Genomic DNA, 13,083 nt, shown 5'->3' on the forward strand with positions numbered 1-13,083 from the left:
AAAAAAAAAAGGTGGTCGTTCGTTTTTCTTTATTCTGCGGTGCCAGCCTCAGGCCTCTGCTCACCGGTCTTTCTGCCCTGTTTCCCTAGTATTGGGGTCCCTGTCCCTTTAAGACTTCCAAAAAGCGCTCGCCAAAACAAAGCAGCAAAAAAGCAAAAAAAAAAAAAAATGGTCGCGCGCTTTTCTTATGTCCTCTGTCGCCCAGCCTCCAGTGCCTGCTCACTGTTCTTGCTGCCCTGTTTTCCCAGTATCGAGGGCCCTGCACTCTGGCCCGGATGGCGGGGGCTGGGTGGTCGGCTGTCCTGGGCTCCGTCTCCCTCCCGCTCTGCCTGCTCTTCTCCCTCCGGGAGCTGGGGGGAGGGGCGCTCGGCTCCCGCGGTGCCGGGGCTTGTATCTTACCCCCTTCGCGAGGCGCTGGGTTCTCTCAGGTGTGGATGTGGTCTGGATATTGTCCTGTGTCCTCTGGTCTTTATTCTAGGAAGGGTTGTCTTTGTTATATTTTCATAGATATATGTTGTTTTGGGAGGAGATTGCTGCTGCTGTACTCACGCCGCCATCTTCCGCCCCTCCTCTGAATTGAAATTTAATGGATTTTTCTCTGTGCTTTATCTTATTAGAAGTCCTTCTAGATCAAAAGTTGCATTATTGGGTTGTTATAGAATAAAATTCCTGAGGTCTTGTGAGGAAGGAGTTGGTAGTAAGAGAACCTAAGTTTCCTATACTTGAAAAATAAGATTCTGATCTTCATCTCATTTCCTATTTCTGTAGATACTGGGTACATTTCTTTGTGTATTTCTTTAGAATTATTTTGGTGATCTTTTAAGAAAAAACAGTGAAGCCTGTTGAAAGTAGGTTCTGAGTATGAAATATTGAAGCTTTGAAAGAAAAAACAAACAGTAAAACTTGTCATTTAATCTGACTTCTGAATTTTCATATGTTACTCTGAAAGGCTGTTGTATTTTCTGAATAATTTCTGTATTTTGATATGGGATTTTACCAGTAACATTAATTTACGAATATGTATTTTTTCGTGTGTTTTCATAGGTTAGCTTATCTAGTTTTTGAGTTTGTTTCCTAACAGTCTGGTCTTGCCTTAAATCATGCAGCAGCTAAAGTCACTTTTATGAGGCAAAGATTTTTCTCTATATATCTCCTTTAGCTGCTTTATAATGGACAGTAAAAACAAATGAACATAACTAATACAATTTTTTACCATAGTGGTGTGGTAGGGTTTTAGGGGCCAGCAATTATATAAATTGAAATAAATTATTTCAGTTAAAATTCAAGAAATATTTAAGGGTCTTGGTTGATGAAGATTTTACATGCTAAAGGAGATTGACTTTTTGTTTTATCATTTAGACAGATCTAGCATTCTTAATATTACGTTTTAAAGTTGAGGAGAGAATATATTATTTTAAATGTTGGAATACTGATAACTAGATTTCTTGGTTATTCATATGGATTCTATAATATTTTGTTAATTGTATTTAATCTGCAAAAATTAGAACACACATCAAATTTCTGCTAAACATTTATGTAGTCAGGCCATTGTAATGTAACTAAAATTAAGAATTTGTAACTCTTATATCATCTATAAGAATTAAGATGGTCTGAAATAAATTGCATACTAACATTAAGTATTATTGCTTTACTTATTCACAAATTCACAAAAACATACACCATCTGCTAAATCTTATGTGAAGTACTTAAAAATACAAAGATGATTAAGATATAGTGCCTTCTTTCAAATAGCTATCAGGCTAGTGGAGAAAATAAATAAGTACATAGATCTTCATCATTTAATATGACAAATGCTGTGCTCAGAGTCCTTTGCACCCACAAATCAGAGGCTAACTGCCCATTTAGTAATAAAAGGGATCTGGGATGGGTTTGCATTGGAGATAACTTGTGAGCTAAGTCTGAGAAGACATTGGGGTTTCTTTCTGGGGCTGGAATTAAAGGGGAGAGAATGGTGTGTGTAAAGGGCTATAAGGCAGCAGTACACATCATGAGAATTCCCAGAAACAGATTCTTCAAAGGAAGGTGGATACTGAGGGCATCAGGAACTTTATGCTGAGGTTGAGAAAGTAGAAAACTTTTTCCAGAAATCTCTTTTTGATTGCTGCATTTACCCAAGCAGTTTAATGCTCACAATAGTAATTGAATATTTGAAGAACTTAACACAAAAGAGGATTTTTAAGGCAATTCTGTCTCTTACTGAATTAGCAAACATACTGAGTGCTTACTGTGGCCTAGACATATTATCAGGTGTTTTCCTTTAAAACTTCTTCATCTCTTCACTAAATGTTGCTATAGAAATTCGCATCTAAGAGTAAAGGAAGAGACGCTCACTATGATGCTATGGGAGAGTAGAGAAATCAGTGATGTGTCTATAAACTTACACGAATATGAGACACAAAGGCAATGTGATCCCTTCCAGTCAAACCCTCATTTGAGGTTATAGCTAGAATCCAAGCCTCAGACTCATCAGCCCATGTCTGGCCATTAAGCATGGTGAGAGAGACATGCATAATCAGGTAAGAAGCTCAAACATTCATGCTGCCTTAACAGTCACATCCTGTTTACCAAGTCTTTATTATTATTATTTTTAGTATTTAAAACATCCTAGGAGCTCCTTCTCAAAATGGTACATATTTAAAGTAGGAGTATTTTGAAAAATACACTTCACCACAATTTCTGGGATTAATGTTGTGAGTAATTATATTTTCTGATACTTTGGTGCTATTTCTTTCTGCAGACAAACAGATGGTAAACCAGAGAGGCCTTCAGTAACATATGCAACGTATCGAGGTCCCAGACAAATGAGGAAATATTTGAAGCCCCAAACTGCACTGGAATCTGTGAATCCCTTGGACAGAGAAAATGAAAGTTGTGACTCTAGTACAAGTGCACATATTAGCCCTGGAAGTGAGGTTGAGGCTGTGAAGGAGTCATCATTGTCATCAGCTGGCACAGACAGATCTGTGCATTTGCTCAAAGGCCTGTTAGAAGACACTGATTATACTGACATAAATCTCAACACAGAAAGCCATCGGGTAAACAAGTCAGAGTTGCCGAATACTGCTTCTTCTAAGGATGTTTTAAATAAAAATGATCCTGGGGGAACTGAGAAAATTAGGTCATCCCCTTCTTCTGTGACTAACTCCAGCTCCACTCTTGGAGAATCTGACTCACAGCATTGCTTAAGCTGTGCACCCGTTTCTCAGACTGACAGAAATTTGGTAGGTTCGGCTTTGTTCACAGAAAGTAACAGCAAAGTTCCTTGCAGTCCAGATTTTCAGAGGATAACGATGACAGGAACTACAATAAAAGCAAACAGCTCGGTGGCAAGTGGTAGGACATTGGTGCAAGGAGAGGAGCATGGTGAGCACCAGCGCCCTGCCCCCTCTGACTTCTCTTGCTGTGAGTCTGGTGGGAGTGACACTGCCAAACAGGGAAGTGCACATTTGCCAAGTCCAAATAAATCAGTTAGGCCTGAAGATTTGCAATTGCCAGAGAGTAAGTGTTCTGAGAGGCAAACTGTAGATAACTCATCAAACCAGGTTGCCAGTCACAGCAGCACCACTGCCCCCCAGAGTCGTTCTGTGACAGACAAAGAACTTGTAAATGAAGAATGTAAGCTGTTTGTCCAAGACTCACAGAAGAATTTGGATGTTACAGATATCAGGCAAGAAACAGAAAGGACCCCAGTTGGTGAACCCATAACTCCCAGTTATGTAAGAGCTACAGAAGAGAGAACTGAGCCATTACCCAAAGATACTGACCAGGTGTTTATAACAGAAGCCAAAAAGCTTGATTTTAAGCCACATGGCAAAATGCCTCCTGTTATTGGAATAAATCAAAAGGACCCTTCCTTTGTAAAATACACCAGTGAATCAGCAGGGGTAGCATGTTTTGAAAATAATACAGCACCTAAACTGAATTTTGGACTAAATACAAATCACATTTCACAATCCCTTCTTGACTCTGAGAGCCTTCAGCTAGCCAGAGTATCACCTGATACCAGAACATCTCTTACACTTGACTGTAGAAAATCAAATTTTGATATTTCATCATCTCCTACCTTTGTTTCTGGAGTTGGCATGCTGGACAAGTTGGATATTCCAGTTTTAAAGAATGAAGGTTCTTCTCTGCTCATTGAAACCACAAATGTCAATTCTGCTGGTATTTCCAATCAGCCTTGTAAATGTCAGGAGGAAAATGTGGCAAAGCATGCTGAGGCTGCAGACAGGACAACTCCTGCTTGCTTTCACCTCACACATGCATCTACAATTCCTGAATCCAAGGAACTTCTTCCTGATAGTGAAAAATGCCAAGTTCCACTAGATCTTAAAGCCAGTGACATCCATGTAACTGGAGTGGACTCAAAATTTGAGTCTGAAATCTCAAAGAATCATAGTTCTGTTTCATCTCAAGACCCTAATAAAGCAGAGTTAATATTTTCAAACACAAAACCAAGTAAGAGCACCGTAAAGAAGTGTGATTCTCTTTCCTTGGAAATCAAAACTCATGACATTGCTAACATTCTATCAGAAGTAAAAGTTGATGGTCAGAATAGTTTTCCTGTTGAGTCTCATTCTGGAAGAGGAGAGGCTATAGCCCTCTCCAAGATGCCTGTTTCCCAAACAGAGCCCAGAGACATTTCTCAGGATAAAATTTCTTCTCCATTTGAAATCACAGATATACCAGGACAGCCTGTTTTATCAGAATTAACTTCCCCAGAAGTTGAACAAGACAAAGGCTTTCAATCACTGGGTCATAAAGACATTAAAGAAAAATATCCAAACTGCCAAACTGAGGTTTCTCCCCCTGCCCCCCCATATCAGAGTATACAGGTAGCAGAGAGAGAAGCCTCAGGTTATCTTCCTGCTTTTCTCAAAAGTAATGTATTTGGAAATTTACCTCCTGTTCATGATGAAAAAGTCAATAGACAAATGGCACAGAAGTCGGAAGCCAACACCTGTGTGATTTGTCAACCTTCAGATATTTGTGAGACTAAAAGGATTTCTGGCCTCTCAGAAATGGCAGAACTCAACTTAAATAATATTTCTCCGAAATTCCAAGAAACTGACAGCACAAAAGTAAATTTACCTTTTTTGGGTTCTGATTTCAGTTTGGAAAGAAATACTTTTGCATCTGAGGATTCAAGTTTTCATAATGTTCCTTCTGTGGTGAAATCAGAAAAGAAAGCCTTGTCTCACGGAAAGAAAGAGAACTCTCAGTTCCTAAGTGGTGGTATTGATAGCTCATCTTCTTCCTCTAGTAACTCTGATGAAGTTAGCATGGTTACAAGTCCACATAATTCCCAAAATATGTTTGTTTCTGCAAAAGTTGCCATAGATGTCACTCATGAAGGTGCCTCCTTAACTAACTTGCTATACCCTAATAGCCCTTATTTGGAATTTGAAACATCTTTCTCAACAGGTGCAGAAGTGACCCCATTTCAGGAACATTTTGGTAATCATACTGGGAAGGTACCTCTTGATTTCCCAACTGCTGTCCAGTTTGCCAATCACATGGAAGAAGGGACTGGAGCAGTTGCTAAGGCCCCAGCATCAGTTAACAGCTCCAGCCAGCAGTGTTCTGAAGTAACTGCTGAGCACACAGAGTCAAGAAGAAGAGCATGTGACCAGCTTGTGGACCTCAGCAGTGGTTTACTTAGAAAGGCCGATACATTAATAAGTGAGATTTTTAACTCTGTCAGGGAAGAACTAAAATCCAAACACACAGTTGATACCTGCCAGGAACATACAGCCTTTGACAGCGTAATAAATCCAGGAACCCTGAAAGAAGACATCACTGAGCAAAACTCAGCAGAAACAACTTTGACAGAGATCCAGTTGTCAGAACATTTGGAAAAGCAGGACATGGAAAACATGTCAGAAGTCCAAGGAGAAGAAAAGGCTTGTGTTTCACCTACAATAGGTGAGAAGAGTCTCCTTTTTGCTTCTGATAGAAGGAATGTATCTTGTTTGTTAGAAGATCAAGCTAGGGAATTAGTCAATGAGATTATTTATTCAGCCCAAGAAATGTTGTCAGAAGGTGCTTTTGAACCCACTGAGGATACCTGGGATTCTGAACTTCAGGCTAATGCTTCAGAAATTCTGAACAATGCATGTGTTATGCCGCCAGACACAGTAAGAAAGTTCTTGGCGTCAGAGCAGGCAGTAAATCAAGGCACGTGTGAAATTAGTGAAAATAAAGTATTGCATAGATTCGTCTCTCTAAGTAACTTGGTTGATGACACAGAGTTGATAAAAGGGAGAGAAATTGTTCTCTACCAAAAATCCCCATTTCTTGTAAGTGGAGCTGGAAAGTCTGATAGTATAAATTTGCAGGAGTCAGAGACTGTTTTACTAGCCAAAGAGATATCCCACAAAGGGTTTGATGATAAGGTAAAAACACATTCATTTCTCAAAGAGGACTTCAAGGAGAAAAAGGAAATAGAGTGTGTGGGTAATCACAAAATCGCGACAGAGGACATAAGGACTCTTGTGTTAAATTTCAAATGGCCTCCACTTGCAAATGATGACATAAATATACCTGGGACTTCCAAAAGCAGTTTGTGTGATAGTCTTGTAGATATATCTGAAAAAAGCTTTCCAGGACACAGTAATAAAAGAATACCCCTTGCAATGTCAGAAATAGGGAAAATACACAAGAAGAATACTGAAGTAAACAAAGGAAAAATCAAGCACATACCTTCCATGTTAGAAATGGGGAAAACAAACAAAAAGGATGCTGAATTGAATATTATGAAATATGATACTGTTCCTCTTATGTCAGAAATGGGAAGAACACATAAAAAGGATGCTAAATTGGATATCAAAAAAACTGAGCCAATGACTGACATTTTAAAAATGGAAGCAGTGTTTCAAATGGATGCTGAGAGAGAGACTGAAAAAACTGAGGGACTACTTGCCATTTTAGAAGTGGAAAAAGCTTTTAAAATGAGGGACACTGAAGGGAATATTGACATAGCTGACATCATACCAATTATGTCAGAAGTGAAAAATATCTACCAAAGAGATGCTGAGGGAATTCCTGGAAAGGCCGAAGTGATTACTGCTACATTAGAAATGGGAAATATTTACCAAAAGGATGTTGAAGGGGACATTGCAAAGACAGAGGTGACACCTGTTACATTAGAAATGGAAAGTATTTACCAAAAACATGCTAAAGGAGATGCTGGCAAAACCAGGGTGACATCAGTTATATCAGAAATGGAAAATATCTACCAAAAAGGCGCTGAAGGAATTACTGAAAAGACTGAAATGATACCTGCTACGTTAGAAGATATTTACCCAGAGGACACTAAGAGGAACATTATAGAGACTGAGGTGACACCTATCATGTTAGAAATGGAAGATACTTACCCAGAGGATGCCGAGAAGGATATTTTAGAGACTGAGGTGACACCTGTCATGTTAGAAATGGAAGGTGTTTGCCCAAAGGACGCTGACGGGGATAGGGACAAGCCTGAGGTTACGCCCATTATGTCAGAAGTGGCAAATCCCTACCCAAGAGATGCAGAGGGGATCATGACCACTGGAGAGGGTGAAAGAGCTGTGTTAGGAATGGAAAGCATGCACCAAAAGAACATGGAAGTGGGCAGGACAGCTGAAAGGGTACCTTTTGTGTCAGAAGTGAAAGAAGCACACGAGAAGGTGGTACATGTCTCCTCAGAGATGGAAAAAGCATGCCAGAGAGAGACTGAAGAGACAGTTGGAATGGTGATGTCCATGCCCTCTGTGAGAGAAATGGAAAGAACATCGCCAAAAGATTCTGATGGCACCATCAGGAAACACACGGTGTTGGCTACAATGGTAAATGTTGAGAAGGCGTATAGAACAGTTGTGCGATTGCCCGTCACAGAAGCGGAGACTGTGCGTCCCGCGTTTGCAGCTGAGAACGCACCCCCGTTGTGCCCTGAAGGGAGTATTGGAGGAGAGGAGAAAGAGCCCACTGAGACTGAGGAAGGCTTGTTAACTTGTGACAGTAGGCTTGCCTCCTATTTCAGGGGGTATGAATCACCTACATTAAGTAGGGACTATGAGGGCTACCCAGCCTTAGCAGTGCCAGACTTTCAACCTGAGGATTCCATAAGAAGGCCAGACAAGAGAACGTCTGTTATGACTGTAAATAACAAGAGAAGGGATTTAGATTATGGCGATGAAAATGAAGACTCTAACTTAGCCTTCTTTTCTCAGGATGAACAAGAAAATTCATCTTTTACTATATTATATGAAGAACCTCTTGAGAATGAGGACAAGTATGCTATGGCAGAAGTAGGAACACATTCACTCACGTTCCCTGATGTGTCTGTGGACAGCATGCCTGTTCTCACCTATGAAAGGTCTGAGAGTAGAACAGACCTCGTCTGTCATTTTGAAAATGATATTAAATCAGGTGAGACATTTGATAGTGATAGTTCAGAAATGTTCTTATCAGTGGAGGCCAAAAGGTATAAAATTTATCCCTTAGCTTTGTCTCCCATTTATGAGGATGACAGCTCTCAGGAGGACGTTCTCTCCTGTGAGGCCTCACCTGGCCATTATGGCTCCACAAAATCAAGAGAGAGTGCAAGCCAGCCCTCTTCTGTATTATCACTTCTGCAGTCTGTATCAGAGCGCTTAAAGATGAATTTTGATGAAGACAGACAGGAGGTAGGGGAAGAGGAGGAGGAGGAAGAAGAGCCGTTGTGTAAAGGAAGCGTGAGAGCTAGAAGGAGGGAAACTGTTACCTCCCAGCTGCCAGATCCTTCCACCACATTTTATCCTGATGATAACCAGGAAAGGACTGGAATTTCTAAGAATTCATGTGTAATGTCAAGTGAACCTGCTACCTCCAGTCCGCAGATTGGTCTATGGCCAGTAAAGGCCTCAGTTCTACAAAAATCTGACCTTGCTTCTAAACTACATTCTTCTTTAAAGAGTGCTTATAATCAGTATTTACAGACTTCCAAAACCCATTCCTCTGAAAAAGGAGCCAGATTTGGTGGGGTTTTTCAGGAACCAGTGTCAAAATATTTCCGTACTCAAGACAACTCAGACAGATTAAACCCATTCACAGAGGTAAGTTATTTTGATTATTAATCAGTGAAGTAGTGCTTTGGAGTTATGAAAAGAAGCTTAAGAAAATCAGAGTTTGAGGTTGTATAAAGATTGTTTTAAAAAATCCAAGGTTAATTTATCTGTTGATTGAAGTGTATCATAACTCATGTATTTTAGCTGGCCATGTTATATTGAGAGAACAAAATTGCTTAGTCAAAATTTGAAAGACATAAGAACAAGTTATTTACCAGTATTTGCTAATATTTAGTTTTCAAGCTAAATTAAATAACAACATTGGGCATTTCTCAAGGTACTGTATGTGGGGAAATAGTCACTTTCTGTTGAGCTTTTGTGTCTCATGAAAATATTTTGTAATATTTAAAAAGATTTTCAGTATTTAAAAATTTCTGAAGCATTTGCTTGATGACAGCCTCTTCCTGTTAGTTGCTTGTGTTCATATAATGCAAGGCAATGAACAGCTTAGTTTTTTATTTACTTTTTATTTTTAATTCAAAGAAAAAGCTGAAAACAGCTGGGAAAATGTCTTGAAATTCAGTTACATTTTTCTTTGATTTAGAAATTATTTAAATGTCTGATACAGAATATTCATTGAACATGGGTCTCTCCTAGCATTCCCAAGATCAAGGAACTTTCTCTGGGATTCCCGAGGCCTTGTATCTCTACCTTGAAGAGCCTTAGTAATAAATAGTAATACTTGAAAACCAACCAATAGCTTGTAAGGCAAAGTCATGTTAAAAGACAGGGTGGGATTTGAAGAAATGTTTCTTCAGTGGTTCCCCATTATCGACCAAATCGAGTGGAACCTCTTCACTCTATTACAGTGCCCCACAGTTCTGTTTGTCCAAGCTCTTGCTACATAACCTGGTTTCTTACCACCATACTTGTTCTCCAGATGTTTGCTTCCTGGAATTTTTTTCCCTCCTACCCCCACCCCAGCTGCCATATTTTTGTGCCGGTTTTCAAGGTTTTCTGGGTATCATTTCCTCAGACAAGCCTCTTGTGGGCCCCGTGTGCCATCGCCTTGCCTCCCTCTGGTGCTGTTCCCTGGACTTCCTTGACCTGGTGTTTTCTTTGTATTTTACCTGGTGGTTTAACAGTCCTCCACTTGAAAGAGTCACGTGACTGTAATAATCTGTTTCCCCATCTAGGGGCAAACACACATTGAGGGCAGAGACAACACATTATTTTCCTTTATATTAATCTTTATATCCCTTGTAGTACCTAAAGGCATACCTTGCACATAGTGTTGTTTCTACGTTCTGAGTGGGATATGTCACTACTAAGAAAGTGAACTATGTATCCATTGATGGTCTTTAAAGCTACTTCTTCCACTTTTATTATTGCAGAACATTGACAAACAAACTCTGAAGTGTAATCCAAGACCGGGGAAGGTAAGCATTAAGTTTCTGAGACTAAGGTAAAATATGAAAGGTAAGGTTAGTTTTAGGTTTGGGGATTTTTAAGTAAACACTTTTAACTGATTTAGGATTATTTTACTCAAAAATTTAGCATCTAAAATAATACTTTTATGAATTGAGGGTATTTTCTACATGTTAGGACATTTTGGAATTATAAATGCATTCCTAAAATTAGCTATTGTGTCTACTTATTATATGTTGCAGATGGTTATCTATGATCTCCGTGGAAGTAAATGTAAGCAAGAGATCTACTGTGACATTCCCGAAGCTACAGCATGGTCCTTTCCGAATGGGGTACTAATAAAAGTTGTAAGGGGCTGGTAAGAGATCTCTTAAAATTTATGGCATATTTTTTTCCAAAATTAAGCATGTTTCTTACTATTTATGCTTTATAATTTTTTTTATTAAAGTCATATTTCCTTTCCTCTATTTTTGACAGAATATTTTAAAATATGATTAGTGTTTTAATTGTTCTCTTTATTTACTGTGGCAGAAAATTAGGCTTTTTTTAGTGCTTAAAGCCAGCAGTGAGTAGCAAAGCCTAATATATACCATCAGTACCATTTTTTACTGCAGTATTAGTAGGGTAGATTTGGCAGGTTGAGTTGAAGGCTTCAGTTGAATGAAGCATAGCTCTGAAAACAAGTTCAAAATTTGTGGGATGCTAAGAATGTGAAGGCCACATACTTAGTCATTTGTATAGCTGACATGGTCAAGAAGTGAAGAATTCTTTGTATGGTGTAAAACTGAGGGGAAACCCCATTTGTTATTAGGGGCCATTTCCCATGGACATGCTGGAGCCAGAATTTCTTTGTCCAGTGTTTTAGGAACCCATGGTCAGTATTTTTGTTGAAAACAGTATGTTATAGTGCTGTCTTCATATAATAAAATGGGACATGTGCTGTCATACCCAGCAACAGGAAAATTAGGATAGAAAGGGAATTTGGAATTGTTAAGCTATTATTTTTTATATAAACGTATACTTTTGTATATACAACATCTATAAAATACAGGTATACATGGGCAAAGGCATATACTGTGTTCAGGGAGAAGTATTATTTCCAAGTTGTATGCACTTTTATCCTTTCACATTTCATATACTATTTGTCTATACCTAATTTGGCATAGGTCATTGTTTCTAAAATATGATTATATGCTAATAATGGAAAATAGATTTAAAAAATTAAAGAAGAGATGGTCTGTGGCTATTCTTTGCCTCATTTCTTAGAAAATTAGTTATAACTGATAATGCATTTCTTTTTGTTCAGCTGGATTTTATATGAGAAACCACATTTCCAAGGTCAGAAATGTGTGTTAGAAGAAGGGGAAAAGGTGTTAAATCATGACTGGATCCTTCAGAATAGAAAGCATCCCCAAAGAAACTTTCTATTGGGTTCTATCAAACGTGTCTTAAAGGTAACGAAACTGTTGATTTTCCCCTTTTTGTACCTTTTTTGTCATATAGTAAAGTCATACTTTGGCCTAGCAGTGTTTAGAAATGGTTGCTAATATTTGTACTAATTTTGTTAATCTTCACTATCACAATGATGAGAATCTTTTACACATAAAAAGTATTACTGTGAATGATAATTTAAGATATTACTTGAAATCTGGTCCATACAATGGTACATAATGTAACCTATATACATAGATATTTTTAATAATAATAGAAGTTGATATTTTTTCTTGTATAGATTTCTACTCAGTGGTGTGACCGTGTGTGTGTGTGTTGTGAATGTTAGGGGAAATTCGAGAAATACGATGGAGAGAAGGGAAGGTGTGTTGCTTTATTTCCTGTTTAGAAAATATTATTTAATACTAACATGAGGATGATCTTCCAGTATAATAAAACATTTTGTGTAAAGTTCTGTCGTGGTTTACAGGAGAAGGGAATGAGTAAACAGGACACATCTCATATATGGACAGAATTCTCCCAAGTATTCTCAAGAGTTCCTTCAGGAGTAAGAGTACATGCATTAGTGCAGTTACTCATATGACAGCCATGAATATGTATTTTTTTCAAGTTACAGAGATTTTGTTTATATGCTTAAAAGATATAAATTGAGGCCTATCATGATTTGGATTGATGTTATTAAACTCTTGATAGTTGCAGATTGCATATAGAAAATTTAAAGATCACTTACAGAAAAACTCCTATTACCATAAAGCAGTGTCTGCAGGTATTTTATGTGAATTAATACTTTCTGCAAAGGTAAACAAACCCATGTCTTAACAAGTATGTGTCTGCTTTGGGACCCAATATTGTGATAGGCACTGGGAAGGGAAATACAAGTGAGATGTGATCCCCAAAGAGTGTTTACATCTGGGGGAGAAAACAGCTGAACCCCATGACCTTATGAGGTGAGAGGTGCTGCTCTGGGACCTATGTTTGCCTGAAGAAGGGGCACCTCACCTGGAGGAGGTGGCACCTGATAGGAACCTTGAGAGAGTAAACAGGAGTTAGGTGGCGCAGGAAATGCAAGGGAGTTCCTGGCAAAGCCACTGCGTCAGGTCCAAGTGGATATTGGTGGCATGGTGGTACCACAGGGAGACCGACAGCTGCCACATGG

The 13,083-nt window shown here is 38.8% G+C and overlaps 1 protein-coding gene across 4 annotated transcripts in view; it reads left to right on the plus strand.

Moving 5' to 3' along the window:
• CRYBG3 (crystallin beta-gamma domain containing 3) overlaps positions 1-13,083 on the plus strand; it is a 111,078-nt gene that overhangs the window by 35,874 nt on the left and 62,121 nt on the right. For all 4 annotated transcript variants that reach the window (XM_036916564.2, XM_036916565.2, XM_036916566.2 and 1 more), the window contains exons 4-7: positions 2,759-9,095; positions 10,442-10,486; positions 10,718-10,833; positions 11,782-11,929. In XM_036916564.2, the coding sequence (XP_036772459.2) occupies positions 2,759-9,095; positions 10,442-10,486; positions 10,718-10,833; positions 11,782-11,929 (6,646 nt within the window). The remainder of the gene's footprint in view (positions 1-2,758; positions 9,096-10,441; positions 10,487-10,717; positions 10,834-11,781; positions 11,930-13,083) is intronic.

The sequence above is a fragment of the Manis pentadactyla genome, chromosome 1 (genome assembly GCF_030020395.1).
Source record: "Manis pentadactyla isolate mManPen7 chromosome 1, mManPen7.hap1, whole genome shotgun sequence".
In the NCBI taxonomy this organism is placed as follows: domain Eukaryota; kingdom Metazoa; phylum Chordata; class Mammalia; order Pholidota; family Manidae; genus Manis; species Manis pentadactyla.